The sequence below is a fragment of the Bos indicus x Bos taurus genome, chromosome 20 (genome assembly GCF_003369695.1).
Source record: "Bos indicus x Bos taurus breed Angus x Brahman F1 hybrid chromosome 20, Bos_hybrid_MaternalHap_v2.0, whole genome shotgun sequence".
Lineage (NCBI taxonomy): Eukaryota > Metazoa > Chordata > Mammalia > Artiodactyla > Bovidae > Bos > Bos indicus x Bos taurus.
In genome coordinates, this window is record NC_040095.1 from 36,634,256 (window position 1) to 36,660,630 (window position 26,375).

Consider the following 26,375-nt stretch of genomic DNA (forward strand, 5'->3'; position numbering starts at 1 on the left):
GCAGTCCATGGGGTCACTAGAGTCTGACACAACTGAGCGACTTCACTTTCACTTTTCACTTTCATGCACTGGGGAAGGCAAGGGCAACCCACTCCAGTGTTCTTGCCCGGAGAATCCCAGGAACGGGAAGCCTGGTAGGCTGCCGTCTATGAGGTCGCACAGAGTCGAACACAACTGAAGCGACTTAGCAGCAGCAGCAGCAGCAGAAGTGCTTTATATGCCATTCCCATGCTGTCATACAGAACAGTAAAGACATGTACTCAAGGGTTAAGATCTCACAAAACTAATGATTTCTACTGCTTCATCAAAGACATCCTTAAGGAAAACTGGCATTAAAAAAAATTATAACTCTGTGGCAGTAGATACAATAATTACACTCCTGCAGTTTGATACCATTGCCTTGACTAAGGCCAAGATACCAGGGTCTTTACCTCCACTGCTTTGGTATCATCAGTGCAAATGTCAACACAGTAAAAAAAGAAAAAAAAAAAAAAAAAGCTATTTTTTATGAGTTACCATTTTGATGAAAGACCTCCCCAGGTCCCTGGATCATACTTTGAGACCTGCTGCTGCCAATCAGTTTCATTCATCATCTCCTATACTGGACCTTCACATTACAGAATTTCCTACAAACATTTAATACTTTCTAATAGCCAGAGCCAGTAGTTCCAAATAGGAAAAGGAGTATGTCAAGGCTGTATATTGTCACCCTGATTATTTAACTCATATGCAGAGTACATCATGAGAAACGCTGGGCTGGAAGAAGCACAAGCTAGAATCAAAATTTCTGGGAGAAATACCAATAACCTCAGATATGCAGATGACACCACCCTTATGGCAGAAAGTGGAGAGGAACTAAAAAGCCTCTTGATGAAAGTGAAAGTAGAGAGTGAAAAAGTTGGCTTAAAGCTCAACATTCAGAAAATGAAGATCATGGCATCCGGTCCCATCACTTCATGGGAAATAGATGAGGAAACAGTGCAAACAGTGTCAGACTTTATGTTTTTGGGCTCCAAAATCACTGCAGATGGTGACTGCAGCCATGAAATTAAAAGACGCTTACTCCTTGGAAGAAAAGTTATGACCGACCTAGATAGCATATTCAAAAGCAGAGACATTACTTTGCTAACAAAGGTCTGTCTAGTCAAGGCTATGTTTTTTCCTGTGGTCATGTATGGATGTGAGAGTTGGACTGTGAAGAAGGCTGAGCGCCGAAGAATTGATGCTTCTGAACTGTGGTGTTGGAGAAGACTCTTGAGAGTCCCTTGGACTGCAAGGAGATCCAACCAGTCCATTCTGAAGGATATCAGCCCTGGGATTTCTTTGGAAGGAATGATGCTAAAGCTGAAAGTCCAGTACTTTGGCCACCTCATGCAAAGAGTTGACTCATTGGAAAAGACTCTGATGCTCGGAGGAATTGGGGGCAGGAGGAGAAGAGGACGACAGAGAATGAGATGGCTGGATGGCATCGCTGACTTGATGGACGTGAGTCTCAGTGAACTCCGGGAGTTGGTGATGGACAGGGAGGCCTGGCATGCTGTGATTCATGGGGTCGCAAAGAGTCGGACATGACTGAGCGACTCACTTGAACTGAACTGAATAGCCAATCCACAGTACATAGTAAATACATTCTAACTGATGATGCTAATTTTGTAAATCTAACAGAAATTTTGTGAAAGGGGCTCTGGAAGATTTTCTCAATGGCCATTTGAAGTGCTTGCTCTGTGACCTTGGCTAAATCACTTCTCTCAACATCGATTTTCCTATCAGTAAAATTAGATAAGGGCTGGACTAGCTCAGTGATTCTCACCTGAGGTGTGGGTAGCATATGGATGGAGATTAGATTTACTACAAATGTTGAGTAGTGTTACTGATGGGAGTGTTCCATTTATGAAAACCCTACAAGCAGAAAAAAAGAATCACTGACCTAACAGAATGAAAGCCACTCACTATAAAGTTCTTGGAATAGTGGTTACAACCATCTCATCCTCCACTCATTCAATTTATTCCACAGAGATGCTAGAGTAATTCATTTTAATGTAAATCTGTGTCACTCCCCTGCTTAAAAACCTTTTTAGCTCTTGCAGTTGTCCTTGGAATAAAATCCAATTGTGTTCCACATGGTCTGTAAGGCCTGCATGCTTTGGCCCCCATCTACCTAAGTAAATTCATTGCATGCTGCTCTCCGTCTTGCTCACTGGGTTTTAGTGACAGTGGATGTCTCTCCTTTCCTGCAACAGGCATTTTAATACGATGTTTCCTCTGTCTGGGATGGCACCCCCTTCTCTGCTGACCAATAATCACTCATCGTTCACATCCCAGCTTAAACATCACATCCTCAAAAACCTTTTACTAACTCTCTAGTATACTTTACGTCTTTCGTGTATTGTTCCTTCATGGCATTTACACTCAACATCATTTACACTGCTATTCACAAGCATTTTCAAATGTCTATCTCCCTGCTGTCTTTTAAATTCTATGAGAGGAAGAACTGCTTTATTTATCCACAAAGTTAGCTAAGCCAGAGCACCCAGTGGGTTGTCAATAAATATTTGCTGGCTGATAAACAAAATGATTTTACAAGAACAGAATGGAATTAAGTATGTTCAAAGCTGTGTGTTTGCAAAGGGTATATTTTTCTGTAGAAAAATAAATTATGTAACGGGTTATGAACAAGTATGCTAATCTTTGGCCTATTTGGGACCTATAAGTAAAACTGCCTAAGAAAGATACGGAATGCTAACTACAACATAGTTATGTGATATAAACCAGAAGCTACTCTACTCTTCAGTTATTCTATGTAGAGATAAAGCTATGTAACCACATTTTTGTTGCAGAAAATGTCATCAGTGAGCCTTATTCCCTTCATGAAAACACAGACTGTTATTGTAAGATGTAAGTGACCATATGAAGTGTTGTTAAAAAAGTCTGTTCGTTCTATTTATAGATAACTTAGTACAGCTTTCCAAAAATATCATTTGTTTTATTCAGATTAAGAGAACACAGCCCATTAAGGAAACATGTATCAAAGGGAAGCTTGTAATTAACAATTTATGAGATATTTCTACTTTATAGTCTACTTGATTTTATTACTATTATAAAAACGGAAAAATATTATCAGGAAAAGAATAAACAGTTTTCACTTGGAGCCTTTCTTAAAAGCAGTAACAAAATTTAACGTTTTCCTCAAGACAAGTTTTAGAAGTACCATCACAAGAAAGGATAGTTTATAAGACACAAATAGTTTTACAAGTCATATAAACTTAGAAGTTAAAAAGAAGCAATGGAAAAGGGCAACTCATTATTCACACTTTGTAGCAAAGTGCCTGATAATCTGTGGCCCTAACTTCATCAACTCTGTAAATATGAAACTGAAAAGATGAGATGACAATTTTTTCAAAGTTGGTAATGGATTCAACAGTTTTAACACAATGGAAAACAAGGAATTCAGAAACAGTATACATCTACATTTGCCATGTAGTCACAGAAACTTAGGAGAGAAATGTAAAGGGTAAGATGAAGAGGAAAAATCACTTATTATAGCTAAAACATTCAAAAACTGACATTAAAAACAAAGAAACATTTGAATTTGAATTATGTGTTTCAAGAATGGCAAAAATGCAAGATATGGAAACATCTTTTATTCCCATTCCTGCAACTAAATTCAATTCAACAACTTTCACCATAACAATATTCTTCTTCATAAACAACTACTTCATAAATGGCCAAGAGGGCCACCACACACCATAACAGCATTGGTATATTAGTCATACATACATATCCATTCAGTCACGCATGGAGTAGACCAGCTGTACTGAAGCTACTTTGCCCGGCCCAGAAATCCCTGCAGGAAATTCAAACCACCTTCTATCAAATCCTTGGTTAATCTAGGGATCCCAGTAAACAAGTATACTCATCAACATTTGGAGACAACCACATTCCCTTTAAAACTAAACACAGAAATGAATGAATAAGTATTGTATAAATTGAACTGATATAAGAGACATACTGATGAAATTAATGATGTTTTTCTTATGGATTTTAAGATAAAATACTAAAAAGCATCTTCCACCATTTTTAATCCCTAGATAGAAATTATTGTTCAGCACGTATATTCCCACAGCCAAAACAAGCTGCTGCTGCTGCTGCTGCTGCTGCTGCTAAGTCGCTTCTGTCGTATCCGACTCTGTGCAACCCTATAAACAGCAGCCTACCAGGCTCCCCTGCTACTGATTAACAACTATGAAAAGTGTGCAAATAAAGTAAAACATAAATCTGAACTTCATCTCAGTTTCTCTCAACCTTACTCTTGTTACATATGGCAATATAGTACAAGTGAACAACATTTTGTATAAAAATTACCTAAAATTTAAATGCTTCATTGACTATGCTAAAGCATTTGACTGTATGGATCACAACAAACTGGAAAATTCTTCAAGAGATGGGAATACTAGATTACCTTACCTGTCTCTTGAGAAACCTGTATGCAGGTCAAGAAGCAACAGTTTGAACTAGACATGGAACAATGGACTAGTTCAAAATTGGGAAAGAAGCACTCAAGGCTGTATGCTGTCATCCTTATTTAACTTATACGCAGAGTGCATAATGAGAAATGGTGGGCTGGATGAATCACAAGCTGGAATCAAGACTGCCAGAAGAAATATCAACAACCTCAGATATGCAGATGATACCACCCTAATGGCAAGAAGTGAAGAGGAACTAAAGAGTCTCTTGATGAAGGTGAAAGAGAGAGTTAAAAAAGCTGGCTTAAAACTGAACATTCAAAAAATGAAGATCATGGCATCCGGTCCCATCACTTCATGACAAATAGATGGGGAAAAAGTAGAAACAATGACAGATTTTATTTTCTTGGGCTCCAAAATCACTGCAGGTGGTAACTGCAGCCACAAAATTAACAGACACTTGCTCCTTGGAAGAGAAGCTATGACAAACCTAAACAGTGTATTGAAAAGCAGAGACATCAGAACAAAGGTCTGTCTAGTCAAAGCTATGGTTTTCCCAGAAGTTACGTATGGATATAAGAGTTGGACCACAAGAAGGCTAAGCACCAAAAAACTGATGCTTTCCAACTGTGGTGCTGTAGAAGACTCTTGAGAGTTCCTTAGCAGCAAGTCAATCCTATAGGAAATCAACTCTCAATATTCATCAGAAGGACTGAAGCTCCAATACTTTGGCCTCCTGATGTAAAGAGCCAACTCACTGGAAAAGACCCTGATGCTAAGAAAGACTGAGGGTGAGAGGAGAAGGGGACGACGCAGGATGAGATGGTAGAAGGCATCACTGAATTTGAGCGAACTCAGGGAGACAGTGAAGGACAGCCTTGCAAGCTGCAGGGGTGGCAAAGAGTGGGACACAACTTAGCGACTGAACAACAACAACAAAAATCAAGGATAATGTGACATTAAATTTTTGTATAATTCCTAGAGGCATAAGATTAAGTATTATAGTGTAAACACATGACAAAAATATACCTAAGTTGAAAGTACTAGGAAAATTATAATCAAACAAATGCTATTCAAGCAAAGTAGGAGCTTAAAAATTAAAATGTATATAAAATTAAAATGCTAAACTGTATATAACTCTCACCTGTTCAGTAAGTTCAACTCTCTTGGTAATACTTTATTAGCATATTTTCAGTTACAAAACATAAATGATATTATATCTCAACTTAAAAAAAGAATATAAAAGACCAGTTCTACATCTGTTTAATTAATAACACTAAAAAACTGTGCTACAGTTTTTAAATTTTTTTTAATCTGCTTTTTTAAAATAAGGTTTACTAGTGAGTCAAACCACATCATCACTAGTTAGCAGAGTAATAAATACATAATTTATCCATAAAGTCATAGGTAAAATATGAAATTTCTCCTCTGCGTCTAGTGGTAACTATTTAAGATCACCACCCAATTACTTTCAGTCACCATGAAATCAAAAATTATCTGGACTGTTTTTGATGTGTTGCTTTCAAGTAATTAAAAAAAAACTGATTAAATAATGCCCTATTTTATTTTAGGCTCTTAACAATTTCTAAGGGAAAACTAGTTCTAGAGCCCCAAATAATGCATAGTCCTCAATAACTATTCATTTCGTTTTCCAAATAAGACACATTCCAGGATTTTGAGTTTCACTGTATCACATTTCATGACAGGAACTGAGAACACTGATATTTTCCATTTAAAATAAAATAGATCACAAACAAAAAACAAAAATCCAACCTCAGTCTGTGTAACAAATTAACTCACATAAAATGATGAATGGTGATATTTAGAGGGCAACCACAATCATAAACCCTAATTTAAGTTCAAACCTAATCTTTTAAAGAATGTGTATTCTTAGAAATTCTTAATATTAATAATTATATTAAATTAACAGCAATAACTTTTCATAATTGGGGTTATTAATTAATATATTAATTGATTAATGATTATATTACTAATTAACACATTATTGATAATAAATATTTAAAATGATTAGCTCATTGCAGAGCTATTATCACTATTTTAAAATCTACAGAAGTTTTACCTACTGTGTGCTTCTCAATAGAAATAAAATAGAGTTGAGTAAAAGGAAATTATTTTGAGAGTAATGAATTTGTATGAACCAAATGAATGTATGATAAAATTAAAAGAAGATCTCTATTTTTTTTTCCATTCAAGCCTACAGAAAAAGACTGTCAATAGAAACTAAATCAAACTAACACCAAAATGTGCACATCTCAATTAAGCAGCAGTTTGAAAATAAATTCTCATCACTCTCAGAACTTATAAAGAAAAAGAGATTTAAAATGTGTATGAGTAAATTATGTCTTCTATTATAAGCATATTTCACCAAAATCACCAGCAAGTCTGAGTAAAAATATTTTCAGAATTTAGAGTCTCAGTTCAGTTCAGTTGCTGAGTCGTGTCCAGCTCTTTGTGACCCCATGAATTACAGCATGCCAGGCCTCCCTGTCCATCACCAACTCCCGGAGTTCAATCAAACTCATGTCCATCGAGTCGGTGATGCCATCCAGTCATCTCATCCTCTGTCGTCCCCTTCTCCTCCTGCCCCCAATCTCTCCCAGCATCAGTCTTTTCCAATGAGTCAACTCTTCTCATGAGGTGGCCAAAGTACTGGAGTTTCAGCTTTAGCATCATTCCTTCCAAAGAACACCCAGGACTGATCTTCTTTAGAATGGACTGGTTGGATCTCCTTGCAGTTCCAAGGGACTCTCAAGGGGGTCTTCTCCAGCATCACAGTTCAAAAGCACCAATTCTTTGGCGCTCAGCTTTCTTCACAGTCCAACTCTCACATCCATACATGACCACTGGAAAAACCATAGCATTGACTAGACGGACCTTTGTTGGCAAAGTAATGTCTTTGCTTTTGAATATGCTATCTAGGTTGGTCATAACTTTCCTTCCAAGGAGTAAGCATCTTTTAATTTCATGGCTGCAGTCACCATCTGTAGTGATTTCGGAGCCCAGAAAAATAGTCTGACACTGTTTCCACTGTTTCCCCATTATTTCCCATGAAGTGATGGGACCAGATGCCATGATCTTCATTTTCTGAATGTTGAGCTTTAAGCCAACCTTTTCACTCTCTTCTTTCACTTTCATCAAGAGGCTTTTTAGTTCTTCTCCACTTTCTGCCATAAGGGTGGTGTCATCTGCATATCTGAGGTTACTGATATTTCTCCCGGCAATCTTGATTCCAGCTTGTGCTTCTTCCAGCCCAGCGTTTCTCAAGATGTACCCTGCATATAAGTTAAATAAGCAGGGTGACAATATACAGCCTTGATGTACTCCTTTTCCTATTTGGAACCAGTCTGTTGGTCCATGTCCAGTTCTAACTGTTGCTTCCTGACCTGCATATAGGTTTCTCAAGAGGCAGGTCAGGTGGTCTGGTATTCCCATCTCTTTCAGAATTTTCCGCAGTTTATTGTGATCCACACAGTCAAAGGCTTTGGCGTAGTCAATAAAGCAGAAATAGATGTTTTCCTGGAACTCTCTTGCTTTTTCGATGATCCAGCAGATGTTGGCAATTTGATCTCTGGTTCCTCTGCCTTTTCGAAAACTAGCTTGAAGGTTCTACTTACACCAAAATCCTAACTAATTCAGGGTTGGTTTTTTTTTGTTTGTTTTGTTTTTTTGTATTTTGGCTGTGTGATGCAGCCTGTGGGAATCTTAGTTTTCTGACCAGAGTTTGAACCCAGGCCCCCTGCATTGGGAGCACGGAGTCTTAAACACTGGACCACCAAGAAAGTTCCTCTAATTAATTTTTTAATGAAGTTATGTTTCATGTAAAATTTCTACTAAATGCTTTAAAATATATAGACATTTTAAATTACACACAGTGAAAATAAAATCAAAGGTATTAATTTTACAAATGCTGGTAGCTGTTCAAAAAAAGTTTAAAAAGCATTAGATAGAAGGATCAAATAATTTAATCAGGTAAAAACAAAGTCAGATTGTGTAGACACAAGATCTAAATGGTTTAAGATCTTGAACCATTATGAGGAGTAACTAACATAAAATGTTAGCTTCAGGTGTACAACATAATGATTCAATATTTGTATATATTGCAAAGTGATCACCACAATAACTCCAGTTAACATCTGAAAACAATATTATTTTGTTTCTATAAGGGGGTCACCAAAAAAGAACCAATAGGAATATAAACACCACCTTACTTATTTCGCAGCATGGACAATACAAAACTCTGCCCAGAATCAGAAAGTAAGCAAGAAAAAGTCTCCTAGTAGCCACAGATGGCAAAAATTAATGTGCTTAAAAGATAAAACTCATATGTTACACCAACTGCTTGTTCCTTCTACGCAAATTCTAAAAAGCTACCCCAGCACCAGCACACAGCTTAACAGAAGCAAGAAACTGAGGTACTTGGATCACCATACCAACATTAGCGAGAATAACAATGTAATAGAAAGGGGAAATTAACAAAGTAAAAATAGCAGTCAAAGAACTCAAAAAGCTATAAAATAGGCCTGCAGGTACCAAGACTTTTCTAACTTATATTATATACCATGATGTAGCATCTTATAGATTATGAAGATGTTAACACTTATGCATTCATAAGTGTTTTAAATATAATTCATAAAGAAAGCTAATATATTTTTTACGTTTCCAAAAAAAATTTAAATAGAAAAAAACTCTTTGAATTACAGAAAAGTTTAATTTTCTGAGATCCATTTATATAAATCATCATTCTTTGGAAAACTATTATTATATTTATGTTATTGAGGATAAAAATAAAGTCAAATATGCCTAGCAGCCTTCCAGCAAAAGCCTGTAAAATTCAGGGGTATATTACCAGCTCAAGGTTATGATGAGTGGTAGAGTACTAATGTTCCTCTTGGTCTGGAAAGTGCATGCTCTTTCTATTATGCCTTGCCAAAATTGACTACAAAAATTTAATTGGTAAAGTGCATCATTACAAGCTGCAACCAAATTTTAAAAATAATTATAATTTACTGAATCCCACTGTAAAAATCATTTACTAGTGGCAATCTTCTTTCCCAAAGTCTATTCCTGGGAACATTATGCCCAGATTGTAACAGGTGTTGTTGGCTGTAGGAGAGAGAGGGAGTTGCACCACTATGTCTAAAAAAATGCTGGTTTCTTTGTTAGTGCATTTCTCAGGGTCTTTACCAGTATTTTTATCTTGAAAAGCTTGAAAGCTACAAAAAAGTTAAAAGTAGTACAATAAACATCCATATACCTTTTCCAACAACATTCATTTTGTCATATCTATATTCTCAATCTCTCTCTTATACACATATATATGTATATATATATATACACATTCATATATACATACACACACACACATACAAATATACACAAATACACTATTTCTGCTATACCATTTAAAAGTAAGTTGCATATCTCAAGACACAAGGCATCTAAATTCATCAGCTGGTATCTTCTAAGAACAAAGATATTCTTCTAAATAATCATGATTTTATGTAACATGAAGCAATAATATCATCTGTATCAGTTAACAACCAATATATATAAGAAAACATTCTCATTTTATTGATGATATATAATAAAACATTTTCAAAATTTAATGACTTAAAACAGCAGGCATACCAAGCAATATTGAGAAAAAAGAACAAGGTTGGAGGTATAAGTCTTTCAGACTTCAAACAATACTATAAAGCTGCAGTGTGGTACTGGCAGGAAACAGACATATAGATTGAGGGAACTGAAGAGAGAGCCCAGAAATAAACTCATGCCTACAGTCAATTAATTGTCAACAAAGGAGGCAAGAATATACAATGGAGAAAAGACCATCTCTTCAGTAAGTGGTATTGGAAAAGCTGGACAATTGCATGTAAGTCAATGAAGTTACAATACTCACTCACACCATACATAAAAATAAACTCAAAATGGCTTAAAGACTTAAATATAAGACAAGACACCATAGAACTCCTAAAAAGGAACATAGGCAAAGCATCCTCTGACATAAATTGTACCACCGTTTTCTTAGGTCAGTCCCCCAAGGCAAAAGAAGTAAAATCAATAATAAATAAGTGGGAGTTAATTAAACTTATAAGCTTTTGCACAGCAAAGAAAACCATAAACAAAATGAAAAGACAACCTATAGACAGGAAGAAAATATTTGCAAATGATGGAACCAACAAAGTCTTAATTTCCAAAACTTACAGAGTTCATACAGCTCAGTATTAAACAAACAAAAAACAAATCAAAAAGTGGTAGTAAACCTAAATGTAGAGATTTCTCCAAAGAAGACATAGAGATGGCCAATAGGCACATGAAAAGATATTCACCATCGTTAATTATTCAGTTCAGTTCAGTTCAGTTCAGTCACTCAGTCGTGTCTGACTCTTTGCGACCCCATGAATCGCAGCACGCCAGGCCTTCCTGTCCATCACCAACTCCCGGAGTCCACCCAAACCCATGTCCATTGAGTCGGTGATGCCATCCAACTATCGCATCCTCTGCCGTTCCCTTCTCCTCCTGCCCCCAATCCCTCCCAGCATCAGGGTCTTTCAAATGAGTCAGCTCTTCGCATCAGGTGGCCAAAGTATTGGAGTTTCAGCTTCAGCATCAGTCCTTTCAATGAATACCCAGGACTGATCTCCTTTAGGATAGACTGGTTGGATCTCCTTGCAGTCCAAGGGACTCTCAAGAGTCTTCTCCAATACCACAGTTCAAAAGCATCAATTCTTCGGTGCTCAGTTTTCTTTATAGTCCAACTCTCACATCCATACATGACCACTGGAAAAACCATACCCTTGACTAGATGAACCTTTGTTGGCAAAGTAATGTCTCTGCTTTTTAATATGCTGTCTATGTTGATCATAACTTTCCTTCCAAGGAGTAAGCATCTTTTAATTTCATGGCTGCAATCACCATCTACAGTGATTTTGAAGCCCAGAAAAATAAACTCAGCCACTGTTTCCACTGTTTCCCCATCTATTTGCCATGAAGTGATGGGACCAGATGCCATGATCTTAGTTTTCTGAATGTTAGAGAAACGCAAATCAAAACTACTATGAGATACTACCTCATGTCGGTCAGAATAGACACCATCAATAAGTCTAAAAGTAATAAATGCTGGAGACGGTGTGGAGAAAAGGAAACCCTCCTACACTGTTGGTGGGAATGTAAACTGGTGCAGTCACTATGGAAAACAACATGGATGTTCCTTAAAAAAACTAAAAATAGAGTCATCAAATGATCCAACAATCCCATTTCTGGAATAAATCCAAAGAAGACTCTAACTTGAAAAATTACACGTACCCCAATGTCACAGCAGCACTGTTTACAATAGCCAAGACATGGCAGCAACATAAGTATCCATTGATATATGAATGGATAAAGAAGATATGGTATATATACACAATGGAATATGCTGCTGCTGCTGCTAAGTCACTTCAGTCGTGTCCAACTCTATGTGACCCCATAGACGGCAGCCCACCAGGCTCCACCATCCCTGGGATTTTCCAGGCAAGAGTACTGGAGTGGGTTGCCATTGCCTTCTCTGCAGTGGAATATGACTCAGCTATTAAAAAAGAACAAAATAATGCCATTTGCAGTATTAATAACATGGACAGATTTAGAGATTATCATACTAGGTCAAGTAAATCAAACAGAGAAAGACAAATATCATGTGATGTCCCTTACATGTGGAATCTAAAAATGATACAAATGAACTTATTTACAAAACAGAAAAAGGGACTTCCATGGTGGTCCAGTGGCTAAGACTCAGTGCTCCCAATGAAGGGGGTCCAGGTTCCATTCCTGATCAGGGAACTAAATCCCACATGCTGTGACTAAAGATCCCACTGAGGTGCAGCCAAATTTAATAAACAAAATTAAAAAAAAAAAAAAAAAAAACAGACTCACAGATGTGGAAAACAAGGGTATGGTTACCAAAGAGGAAAGGGGAGGATAAGGAGGGATAAATTGGGAGTTTCAGATTAGCAGATACAAACTACTACATAAAAGACAGATAAACAACAAGTTCCTACTATTTAGCATAGGAAATCATATTTAATATCTTGTGATAAACTGTACCAGAAAAGAATCTGAAAAAGAGCATACACACACACACACACACATACATACATGTATAACTGAATCACTTTGATGTACATCAGAAACTAACACAACATTGTATATCAACTGTATTTCAAAAAAACAGATAAGCAGAGTTTCTGAAAGTTAAAGAAAAAGCAACAGTAGACATGTATGACTGTTTATGCGTCTACCAGTTTAGAGGGGTGGTTCTGTCCTACCTGAGTTACCTCATGTGTCTGTGATCAGTTCTGCTAATCTAGGTTGGGGTCTCTCACAAATCTGGGGCTTGGCTGACTGTAAGCTGATCTAGGATAGCCTCAGCTGGGACACCTCAACTTGCCTCCACCAGATCCTTCATCCTCCAGTAGGGTAAGAGCTTGATCAGACAGCAATGCCATGGTTTCAGGCGAGTGCAAGTGTAAAGTACTCTTAAGAAGCCTATACTTAGATATGGAGATAACAAATCACAACAGATTTGAACAAATTCCTCTGTGATACAAAGTCCTGAGTAAGCAATGGAAAACTTGCAAGGTGGAAGCATCTGATTCATTGCTGAGCTGCAACTTGCTTAATACGAATTCTGTACACTTTCATTGCTTATATTCTCACTCTGTACACTACTACAACTCCAATTATAAAACGCTCCCCTATCAGATTATATAAATTCACAAAGAGAAATGACTTCCTCTGGATAAGTAAAGCATTTTCATCTTCATTACCATCTGGTTTTTGTTAACATTTACTTCCAAGCATAATGTAGTAAGCTCTGCTTTATTGTCTGTGTTTCATTCCGGTAAACTTGGGAAAACCGAAAAGACTGCCATATTACTCTATTTCATTTCTAAATGAAATCCCAGAACACGATCCTGGGATCATGTTTCACACTGAAACTCATAAAACTCAGAAGTAAAAGCACTAGCATTTCCAACTCACATTCAGAAGAAACATCCATAATTTAATTTGGTGTATGAGGCCAGAACAAAATACTGAGTGCCCCCTTGGAATAGTTTCTCAAAAATGCTGATGCCTCACTCCTACTGGATCTAAACATATTTATAACTTGTGCTTTTTATGTGAATGGCTGGGACTGGCTCGCCAGGGCTCCCCATCCTCCTACACTGCTGACAGCCACAGCCTGGCAAACATTCACTGTGTGCCCACACTAAATACATAAAACTGTGACAGCACACAGGTGCTGAGGTGGATAACTGTATCGAGAGGCTCTCTACACCATGGCTATACTATCCATAAAGGTATTCTCCCAGATGCCCAAAATGAGAAGGAAGGAGAAATAAAAGGTGAATGGGGAAAAGGGAGGAGAAGAGGATATTACTGATACGAGCTCAGTGAAGTCTGATGAAATGATCCTAGTTTAAATCCTAAATAATCCTTAATGAAAGAGAGTGAAGCTTGAAAGATGTGCAGTTGATATTTTATCTCTTTGTCCTGCTCACAATATGGGGCTTCCCCAGTAGCTCAGAGGTAAAGAATCTGCTTGCAGTGTAGCAGAAGCAAGAGTCACAGGTTCGCTCCCTGGGTCGGGAAGATCCCCTGAAGGAAAGCATGGTAACCCACTCTAGTATTCTTGCCAGGAAAATCCCACTGACAGAACAGCCTGGCGTTAAAACATTCCTATTGATTTTGACTTTCAATAATGTTATGGTACAGATGTCATACTCTTTGATGACTTCCCTTGTGACTACATTAAAATATTAGCCCATTATACCTTAGCCTCAACACCTTATATGGTGTAGAATCTGCCTTCCTCTCCAAATTCAATTCATATCATTCTCACCTTTCCTAACAACCAACAAAATGTCAGTCCAACCGGACTTTCTGTCCCCCAAATATGCTGTATTACATTCTCTTCTTAAGGTCTTGAAATATGCTGCTATTTTGGGCTGGAAAGCTCTTTTCCCTCAGGATGCCTTATGTGCACGGTATCTCAACTAAAAAAATATCACCTCTTCCAAGGCTTTCTCCACGTATTTTACACCCTTCTATTCTCTGTCCTTTTACTTTATTTTTTATTCTTCACAGTTATTACTATGTAAAACAATATTAACTTACTAGCATATCTATACCGTGTCTGCCTCCCAGCACTCACCTCCACTGAATGGGAGTCCTGTGAAGGCAGAGACCTGGGTCACACAGGGTCCCGGACACACAGTGCACACACGACATTTGCTGACTGATTCAGGGATCTGGACTCATCTCCTGCAGCTTACTCCGCTGCTAATTACTATCCTCAAACGCCAAGGAGAAGGCGATCTAACTGAAAACCATCTGAATGTATTAGTGACAGGTTTCTCTAAAAAGTAGTAAAGAATCTGTATAATTGGAGGTCCCTAAGAGTAAAGCCCACTTATCCTTGTATACAGCTTTTTTGACAAAGAAAGCCCAATTTGTACAGTGTAAAAAGAAATTGGAGCACATTTTCAAATGTAAAATATACCGGTAAATCACTGACTTGGGCAGGGGACGAAAGAATTGTTCTTCCAACGAATGAGACAAACTACATTTTACACCCAGTATAATAATGTCATGCCCTAGAACTTTACCCAAACCATGTAGAGGATAAAACAAAGTTAAATAGGTTTCAGGTTTCTTTACACCCTATTCAAAATCATTTAAAGGTTTATTGTGAATTGCTGGCCTCAGAACATATAACATTCAAAGTTTCTCAAACTGTGTTGATCATGGATGTCTTTCTTCAGATGAGTAATTTATGTATACTCAAAATCCATTTGGGGAAAGCTTCTGTAGCCCTCATAAAAATTACTGTGTTAGCAACTATTAGAGCCACCACTCAGCCTCATCCTTAATAGTTCTGAGAACAAGATGTTTTCTGTTTTTCCAACGGCTTTTATTCAGCTCAAGTTTTTAACCAGAGTAGCTTAGATCTTCTGTTTTTTTATTTTCTTCCAACATTAACATAAATCTACATATTTTCTTTTCTTACTATACTGTATAAAGTCTCTAAATAGTTATAGGAATCTCTGTCTTGCTTCCTATTTAAATGCAAAGTATACACCAATGTATAATAAAATATTTACTTTAAATTTTGGTAAACAGCTTTTATCAGTCTTCAGTAATTTCTTCCTATTCCTAGAACTTTTACTGGCAAAGATTACTAAATCCTATCAAATCTCAATTTTATTATATAACAAAATCATATGATTCTTCATCTTTAATTTTTTTAAATATTGAATTATATTGAAAATTTCTTAATGGTAAAATTTCCTAATTGTAAAATATCCTTGGATTCCTAGGATAAACCTTACTGGGCCATGGAACACTATTAATTCAGATTAGCTGCTATATTTGTTTTCCTAAAGCTAAAGTAAAAAATATGACTATAAACACATATAATTTAAGTATTTGGAAAGATAGTAAGACAAAGATAAAAGAAAAAACTATATAATTCTATTTACCATAAATTTTAACCAAATATACTATCCTGTTTCAGTCATATTCTGTATAGTCTCAATTTTTAGTTCATTTTAGATCAACTTATTTTCTAAACTGCACAATGAATGCAAAATTATATCTTTTGTCTATTATTTTAAAGATTAACTCTAGGAAACATAAAATATCAAAGAATATGAATAGCAGTTGTGAAAGGCAATGAAGTAAATTACAAATATCAGAAAATAAAAGGATGAAAACCAAAATAACCTAAAAACAAAGACATTCTTTTTTATCTAAAATATAATAGTGTTTCACCTAAATAACACCATATAAATGTTTTTATTTTAAAGATTTTTTCACTGCAATTTTCTCTGTAGTATTACAAATAACTCATTCTTATAAATTACTCAATACTAAAAATGAACCATACAACATAACAATATAGGAAAAAGCTGTTCAAATATTCCCTGTAATTTTCTTGAATCCTAAGCCAACAAATATAATTCAAAAGAATCTTAATAACCATTTAATCAATTTTTTCAGTTATTACTACCAAAAAACCATCATTTAAGCAACAAATTTATATAAGCTATTAGATTCAGATGGAAATCAGCCTTTACTATAAAAAGTAACAAACATTAGAGTCATTTGAGTCCACTTAATAGCATCAATCTGATCCACTGTGCTCCCTAATAAACTCTACTGGAATTCATACCAACTCTCATTTTTACAGCTTTCATACTTATTTAAGCAAACCTTGTATGTCAGCTCAATTCAAAGCAAAGTTGAGAACAAGAACATATAAACATAAGGATTCTTAATATCCCATCTCTTACTTTACTGGCAAAACTACTACAATACAAATGTTAAAGAAAATACTGAAATACAAAAATGTATCAGATGAATCATCAACAATACTCACGCATCATTTGAGCAAGTCATAAATTCTCCCTTTATTTTGGGATGCCATGACCCAGTATGAAGCATTGCTGTGTGACCCTTAAAAAAAAAATACAAAAAAGGGGAAAAAATCCTTAAAAAATGTAAAAATAAACAAACTGACCAAAAGTTGACATATTCTGCTTAAAAGTAACACTTTTTAGTCCTCTCCAAGGCACACTATTTTAATTACAAACTGATATTATTTTCAGTTTTATTTCATAATGTTTTGTTTATTTCATTTTGTTTATTTTCATTTTAATTCACCATGTAACCCCTTCTGCCCAGGATTCAGTACAGTGCTTATATATAACAGATGCTTAGAAAGAAAGGAAAGAGAGGGGAAAATGACAGCTTCTTTTTAAGAAAGAAGTAAAAAGAAAATTCACAACAAGAAAGACAATGGGAAAAAGTCAGTGGGAAAGAATTAAGGAGAATAGGAAGTATTAAAGGTAAACAAGACAAAAGCAAGAGGATGGGGGTGGGGTGGGAAATTCCCACTTCTTTAAAATGTGTATGTGAAAAAAGAAAAAGCATCTTTAAAATGATTCAGGAAGATTAGCCCAACTAAGCATGGAGCATGATATAAAAACACTGTAAATAAAACAATGTGATGTTGGTATAAAAACTGACATTCTTACAAAATCCATCATAGAATATATATTTCAAACACAAAACACACATACGTGCACTCACACATTTCCCTCCTTAGGTAGCAAAGTTAGAGCGGTCTTATACAATAATTCAGGTTCAGTTCTGGATGGATGAAACTGGAACCTATTATACACAGTGAAGTAAGCCAGAAAGAAAAACACCAATACAATATACTAACGCATATATATGGTATTTAGAAAGATGGAAACAATAACCCTGTGTACGAGACAGCAAAAGAGACACCGATGTATAGATCAGTCTTATGGACTCTGTGGGAGAGGGAGAGGGTGGGGAGATTTGGGAAAATAGCATTGAAACATGTATAATATCATGTTTGAAACGAGTCACCAGTCCAGGTTCCACGCAGGGTACTGGATGCTTGGGGCTGGTGCACTGGGACGACCCAGAGGGAGGGGAGGGGAGGGAGGAGGGTGGAGGGTTCAGGACGGGGAACACGGGTATACCTGTGGCGGATTCATTTCGATATTTGGCAAAACTAATACAGTTATGTAAAGTTTAAAAATAAAATAAAATTTAAAAAAATAATAAATAAAGCTAATAACATGATCCAGCAAAAAAAATAATAATAATAATAATTCAGGTTCAAATGGGGCAGAAAAGAGCCTAATACTTTTTAGTGTAATAATTGCAAGGCCTCTTATTCTGAAAGGGTCCAAAACAAAGCTAAACTCAAACCAGTAAAATGTGCATATCTAAATGACTTAGAAGGAAAATAACTGTACCTCTCTGGAAACACTGAACTAGAACTGGAGTACCCACACATGGGCCTGGAGATCATCTCTAGTTCAAGCCTCAATAGTATCTGGCCAACTCCTGACTTTCTGCTCATGTCAACAAGGTACAAATAGCGACCAGGGATCTGGATCTCGTCCTGCAGTAGGAAAAAAAGGACTGAAGAAGTGAGGGACTAGCTAGAAAGTTTGAGATTCCACTTTCCCTTTCTCAGCTGAATATATATATAGTCTACTATCAACTTTGATATTTCCATGTAAGAGGCATTTCAAACATAACAGGTTCAGCAAAGTAATCTTGATACTTTTTTTTTATTTTAATATTTTTTTTGTTTTGATTTTTTTTCTGTAGTGCAATGTGTTTTATTCATTTTTTTTTTACTTTACAATATAAAAAAAACTTTTTCTTTTATATTGGAGTAGAGCTGGTTAACAATGCTGTGATAGTTGCAGGTGAATAGGAAAGGGATCCAGCCATACATATACATATATCCATTCTCCCCTAAAATCTCCTCTCATCCAGGCTGTTACATAGCATTGGGCAGAGTCTTGATTCTTATTGCCCACTTCATTTGCAATAAACTTCTTTCCTAGTTGCTAAAGCTACAAGCTTGGAAAGAAATGCCCGACTCTTTGCCACCCCATGGACTGTAGTCCACCAGGCTCCTCTGTCTACAGAATTCCCCTGGCAAGAATACTGGAGAGGGTTGCCACTTCCTTCTTCAGAGGATCTTCCCAACCCAGGAATCAAACACAGGTCTCCCACATTGCAAACAGATTCTTTACCATCTGAGCCACCAGGGAAGCCATAAACTGGGAAGTAATCCTTAAATAGTCCAATAACCATAACCCCTAAACCCTCCTCTCTATATACACCCAGATCCAATCCACTAGCTAGTCCTGTCAGTTCAGCCCCAAACACATCTCAAATCTATCCACTTTTTTCCTTTTCCACTACTACAACTCTTATATGAACCAATATGTCTCTACATCAGTTATTATGCAGTATGATAGACCTGTTACTAGTCTTTCTACTTTTACTCTTGTCTAATGTGCTCCACAAAACAATCAATACAGTCCTTTAAAAATATGTTTTTTAAACTGCCACTGCTTTTTATCCTCCACTGGCTTTTCAACCTCTTTACATAGTGTACAATAACTGACATTTTCCACCCCAGCTTTCTTTACAACTTCACTTACTTTGTGCTCCTTCTTGCCAGAACTCACTACACCTCACTGGTTTTTCATTTCCTCTGATACATGAAGCTCTTTCCCCACAGCAGAGCCTTTAAACCTGCTTTTCTGTCCACTAGAAAGCTCTTTTTCTGCTTCTACGTGACTGGCTTCTCCTCACTCTTTCAATCTCAGTTTACATGCCACTTATACAAGTAAGTACTGTCTGGCCCTCTAGCTAAGTGAGTATGGCTCGCTCCACTCTTCTCGACCAGACCACCTGTCCATTTCCTTGATAACACTCACCATAATTTGTAATGCTATATCTATTAACTTCTTGATTCTTGACACTGTGTTAATGTTTTACATATTCAAAAAATAAGGATGGAAGAAATCTAAAGCAAAATAAACAGAAACAAGTGAACACCACTGCATTTCAAATGAATAACAAATACACTGAAAAGACAAAAAGAAGGTAATAACCCAAGAAACTATAAACCCTGTAGTGGGTTGAATGGTGCCCCCCCAAAAAAATATATGTCTACATCCTAATAGCTGGAACCTGTGAATGGACCTTATTTGGAAAAATAACACTTTCAGATATAATTAAGAATCTCTGGATTGTCTGGGTCAGCCCTAAATCTGGTAAAAAGTATCCTCAAGTATCCTTATAAGACACAGAAAGAAGAGAAGAAACAAAGAGGAGAAGATGGAAGCAGAGACTGCAGTTTCACAGCCACATGCCAAGGAATGCCTAGAGTCACCAGAGGCTAAAAAAGGCAAGAAACAATTCTCCCAAAGCCACTGGAGGGAACGTGGCCATCCAATACCTTGATTTCAGGCTTCTGGCCTTCAAAATTTTTAAAGAACAAATTTCTACTGTTTTAAGCGAGCAACTGTGTGGTAATCTGTTACAGTAGTCCTTGCTGTTGTTATTTTAGTTGTTAAGTCGTGTCCGACTCTTTGTGATCCCATAGACTGTAGCTTGCCAGGCTCCTCTATCCGTGGGATTTTCTAGGCAAGAATACTGGAATGGGTTGCCATTTCCTTCTCTGGGTGATCTTTCAAACCCAGGAATGGAACCGGGGTCTCCTGCATTGGCAGGCAGATTCTTTACCACTGAGCCACCAGGTGTGATCACAATGGTGTGATCACTCATCTAGAGACAGACATCCTGGAATGCAAAGTCAAGTGGGCCTTAGGAAGCATCACTACTAACAAAGCTAGTGGAGATGATGGAATTCCAGTTGAGCTATTTCAAATCCTGAATGATGATGCTGTGAAAGTGCTGCACTCAACATGCCAGCAAATTTGGAAAACTCAGCAGTGGCCACAGGGCTGGAAAAGGTCAGTTTTCATTCCAATCCCAAAGAAAGGCAATGCCAAAGAGTGCTCAAACTACCACACAATTGCACTCATCTCACACGCTAGCAAAGTAATGCTCAAAATTCTTCAAGCAAGGCTTCAACAGTATGTGAACCATGAACTTCCAGATGTTCAAGCTGGATACAGAAAAGGCAGAGGAACCAAAGATCAAATTGCCAGCATTCATTGGATCATTGAAACAGCAAGAGAGTTCCAGAAAAACATCTACTTCTGCTTCACTGACTATGCCAAAGCCTTTGACTGTGTGGATCACAACAAACTGTGGAAAATTCTGAAAGGGATGGGAATACCAGACCACCTGACCTGCCTCCTGAGAAATCTGTATACAGGTCAAGAAGCAACAGTTAGAACTGGACATGAAACAACAGACTGGTTCCAAATCCAAAGGAGTACGTCAAGGCTATATATTGTCACCCTGCTTATTTAACTTATATGCAGAGTATATCATGCAAAATGCCAGGCTGGATGAAGACAAGCTGGAATCAGGATTGCTGGGAGAAGTATCAATAACCTCAGATATGCAGATGACACCACTCTTATGGCAGAAAGTGAAGAAGAACTAAAGAGCCTCTTAATGAAAGTGAAAGAGGAGAGTGAAAAAGCTGGCTTAAAACTCAACATTCAGAAAACTAAGATCATGGCATCTGGTCCCATCATTTCATGGCAAATAGATGGGAAAACAATGGAAACGGTGAGAAACTAGTTTTGGGGGCTCCAAAATCACTACAGATGGTGACTGCAGCCATGAAATTAAAAGATGTTTGCTCCTTGGAAGAAAAATTATGACCAACCTAGACAGCATATTAAAAAGCAGAGACATTACTTTGCCAACGAAGGTCCGTCTAGTCAAAGCTATGGTTTTCCAGTAGTCATGTACGGATGAGAGAGTTGGACTATAAAGAAAGCTGAGTGCTGAAGAATTGCTTTTGAACTATGGTGCTAGAGAAGACTCTTCAGAGTCCCTTGGAGTGCAAGGAGATCAAACCAGTGAATCCTAAAGGAAATCAGCCCTGAATATTCATTGGAAGGACTGATGCTGAAGCTGTAATACTTTGGCCACCTGAAGCAAAGAACTGAGTCATTGGAAAAGACCAATGTTGGGAAAGATTGAAGGAGGGAGGAGAAGCGGATGACAGAGGATGAGATGGTTGGATAGCATCACCAACTTGACAGGCATGAGTTTGAGTCAGCTCCGGGAGTTGGTGATGGACAGGGAAGCCTGGCGTGCTGCAGTCCATAGGGTTGCAAAGAGTCAGAAACAACTGAGTGACTGAACTGACTGAGCCACCAGGGAAGCCCTACAGTATTGCGGTGTACATGCATGCTAAGTCGCCTTCAGTCATGTCTGACTCTTCGCAACCCGACTGGCTGTAGCCTACCAGGCTCCTCTGTTCATGAGATTCTCCAGGTAAGAATACTGGAGTGGGTTGCCATGACCTCCTTCAGGGAATCTTCCCAACCCAGGGATTGAACTCGTGTCTGCCTGCATCTCCTGCATTGCAGGTGGATTCTTTACTCACTGAGCCACCTGGGAAGCCCACAGCAGTCCCAGAAAACTACTAATACATACTCAGTCTCAAGACCAAAAGAACTGCAAATGAGTACTGCATTCCAGTTAATATATTTGTTCCTTTTTTGCAAATGGTATGCATTAACAATTCTAAAACTGCTTTCAATATAAATGAAGATTTAAGCAAATGAGGAAATATGTTGGAGATAACAGGAGTTGAGTTTCTAGCTGTTGGAGAAGGAAGTTACTAAAGTGCAAAAAGGGGAAGATTAGAATGAACTCTGTGGTGTTTGAATGAAACTGGGGATATCAATACAAACTCATGGTTTTTAATAGGTAAATGTAAATACAGGGATAAATGTGCATTTCTAAATTATTCTCTCACTTTACATGATGGAAATATCTAGAAACAATAACATCTCAGCAAACCTAGTGAAGAGATCCTGGTTGCCAAATATTCTCCCCTAAAGGAACCAGGGCTCCTTGGAGAAATGATTCTTTCTGGGGCTGAGGTAGGAAAAGTACAAGATGAATACAAAATATTTGGTTATCTTAAAAAAATAAGAGAGTGTTGCAAACATGATGAGGATATGCTAAAAAGATAAAATGCAAATTGGAGGGGCCTTTCACAAGTTAAACCTGGGACAATTAGGGTATCAAAATAAATAATGAAAATAATGATTGTAAACCATTGTCTAAGAACCTTTGAAAGCATATTAATAAAGAAATAAATAAGAGAAAGTTCTTCCTTACAGAATGCTGATTAATAAATATAAGATAAATGATAGAAAAATTTTTGCACAATTTTGCAATCATCAGAGTAATATTCAATAACTGATTCAAACAAAACCATCAATGGACTCTAAAACCAATGGAGGAAAGTCTGATAATGAACAGGATAATGCCATGGTCTCAAGATTTCCCTGCAAATTACATAGCAATTACAAAAAGGTAATAGCAACTTTGTACTAAAAAAATTTGGTAGGTATAAGGTACTTTCTGATATGAAGAAGCAAGGAGAGTAAAATATTATTTTGGGGTAAGTCCTTCTAGAAATGCATACCCTGACTCTAATTATGAGGAAAAACAGACAAAACTGAATTTTACATTTTACAAAATAATGTGGGTTGTAGTCTTCAAAAAAAATCAAAGTAAAAGAAGTTGGCGGGGTGGGGAGGTATAGGAACTACTCCCAATTAAAGGAGACAAAGGGTATGAGGATCAAACTGGTGAGAAAATAATTATGAAGGAGATCATGGAGCTAACTGATGAAACTATTGATTATGGATTAAATAACAGTATTTTATCAATATTAAATTCATGATTATATAAGAAGATGAAACGTTATTAGGAAAACCAAACTAAAGAATTAAGAACAAAGGAGCATGATGTTTGCAACTTATTTTCAAAAGTTGGGTGAAATTAAACACACATACATAATTTTTATGTATGTGTATATGCATATATGCCTGAGTGCCTGGGGGATGTATAAGTAGGGAGGAAGAAGGGAGAGAGAGGAGAAGGAGGGACAGTGTTTGTGTTAGTTATGGGAGAAAGGGAGGAAGAGATGGGGGGATAAAGCAGTGGGACAAAATGTCAGCAATTGGTGATTCTGAAAAAAAGAGTATAAAGCAGCTCTGTGTACTATATTTTACAACTTTTCTGTAAATTTGAAATTACACCAAAATAAATACTTGAAAAAATATATATGTTCTGGCTGCTCTCTGAAAAGTCTGTTGCAAAAACAAAAGAGGAATATTGGCTTCCCTGGCCCTACACCAGGGAAAGGCCAGTAACAAAGAGGCACCGCGCCTCCTCCCTGGACCCCAGAGCAGCAGAGACAGCAGCCCCAGTGAGGTGGAACACTTGACGTTCCTGCCTCTACCAGGCTAACGTTAGCGACTAAGCCGATCCCTCACCTAAGGCTTCTCACCACACAGCAGCATCTGTAGGACAGAACGTTCCTGATAGTCTGTGCTTTACATTGGGATTAATGCCAGCATGGAGTAGCAGCACTCCCTTTCCCACCAACTCACAGACACAGCTGCTGTGTCCCACTGCTGTGTTCCCACTCCAGCTTTGCCCAGAGGCATACCCAGTTACAGGAACTACTACACAACATAAAAAGAGTAAGCTTCTGGTTTTCCAGCAAGAACATCAGAACAATAAACCTCTGACAACAGAGGGCAAAGGGGAAATTAAGGGCTTAAGAAGTAAGAAAGCTAGGACAAAAATATCATTTAAATCTGTATAAACAGTACTGAGCTCACTGCTGAGGTGAGCTCATACGTGTAATATGTGAAACCTGTCAGAAGCAACTTAAGAAAAGCACTGAGATCTCAAAACACCGCAGACTACCACCGAGGTTCCACATCATCTCCTGGGTAACATGCACACGAGACAAACCAGAATAGCATACAAAGGCATAAAGACTTTGGAAATTAAACTTACATCGGAAGTAAAAACAGCTAACATAAGGCAGGTCAGGACGTACAGTCTAAAACTAATCAGGTTGACTGTCAGCTAAAAAGAAACCACATATTCACAAAAGCAAAAAAAAAAAAAACTTCTAGCATTCTCCAGAAGTTTTAGACAGGAGCCTGCATCTCATAACACAATATTCAAAGTGTCAAGAATACAATCCAAAATTAAACATATAAAAAAATCAGGAAAACCTAACGAGCCCTCAAGGAATAAGATATGCTAAGTCATTTCAGTCATGTCTGACTCTTTGAGACCCTTTGGACTGTAGCCCTCCAGGCTCTTCTGTCCCTGGGGTTACTCCAGGCAAGAACACTGGTGTGGGCTGCCATGCTCCCTCCAGGGTATCTTCCCGACCCAGGGATCACACCCATGTCACTTATGTCTCCTGAACTGGCAGGCAAGTTCTTTACCACTAGTGTCACCTGGGAAGCCCCAGGAAGTAAGATGAAAGATGCCAACCACAAGATGACCTAAAAGTTGGAATTCTCAGAAAAATACTTTAAATCAGTGTTTACAATCATGATACAAAAAGGGAAAGCAGACAGTTTTGAAACAAAGGCAAAGACAGACATGCTCAGCAAAGAAAAACTAACTACTTTTTCAGAATGGAAATTTGTACTGAAAAACATAATAATGGAAGTTAAAATTCACTAGAGGGGCTTAACAGTAGAATGGATACATTAGAGGACACAGTCAGTGAACTTGAAGACAGATAATTCAATTCAAACAATAGAAGAAAAAAAAATAGGGAGAAAATGAGCAGAATCATAAAGATGTTTGCTGCTGCTGCTGCTAAGTCACTTTAGTCGTGTCCGACTCTGTGTGACCCCATAGACGGCAGCCCACCAGGCTCCCCCGTCCCTGGGATTCTCCAGGCAAGAACACTGGAGTGGGTTGCCATTTCCTTCTCCAATTCATGAAAGTGAAAAGTGAAAGGGACGTCGCTCAGTCGTGTCCGACTCTTAGAGACCCCATGGACTGCAGCCTACCAGGCTCCTCCACCCATGGGATGCTGGAATGGGGTGCCTTTGCCTTCTCCAAAAGATGTTTGAGACTATATAAAAAGATTTAGTATTCCTGTTATATAAGACTCTTAGATGCAGAAAAATATTTGAAGAAATAATGCCTAAAAATTTCCAAAGTGTGGTGAAAAAAGTAAACATACAGATTTAAGAATCCCAGTGAAAACCAAACAAAATGAACTAACAACAAAAATTTTTAATGAAAGATATTTTTTAAGCACTAAGAGAAAAACTGTTGTTATTGTTCAGTTGCTCAGTCATGTCCGACTCTTCACGACCCCGTGGACTGAAGCACACCAGGCTTCCCTGTCATTCACCATCTCCCGGAGCTTGCTCAACTAATGCCATCCAAACACCTTTCTGTCGTCCCCTTCTCCTCCTGCCTTCAATCTTTCCCAGCATTAGGGTCTTTTCTAATGAGTCAGCTCTTCATATCAGGTGGCCAAAGTATTAGAGCTTGAGCTTCAGCATCGGT

The 26,375-nt window shown here is 37.5% G+C and overlaps 1 protein-coding gene across 1 annotated transcript in view; it reads right to left on the reverse strand.

The window, feature by feature from the left end:
• The window catches only part of WDR70 (WD repeat domain 70), a 278,538-nt gene that overhangs the window by 155,390 nt on the left and 96,773 nt on the right, over nucleotides 1–26,375 (reverse strand). Inside the window, exon 9 of the mRNA XM_027520068.1 lies at nucleotides 16,903–16,979. Coding sequence (XP_027375869.1) covers nucleotides 16,903–16,979 — 77 coding nt within the window. The remainder of the gene's footprint in view (nucleotides 1–16,902; nucleotides 16,980–26,375) is intronic.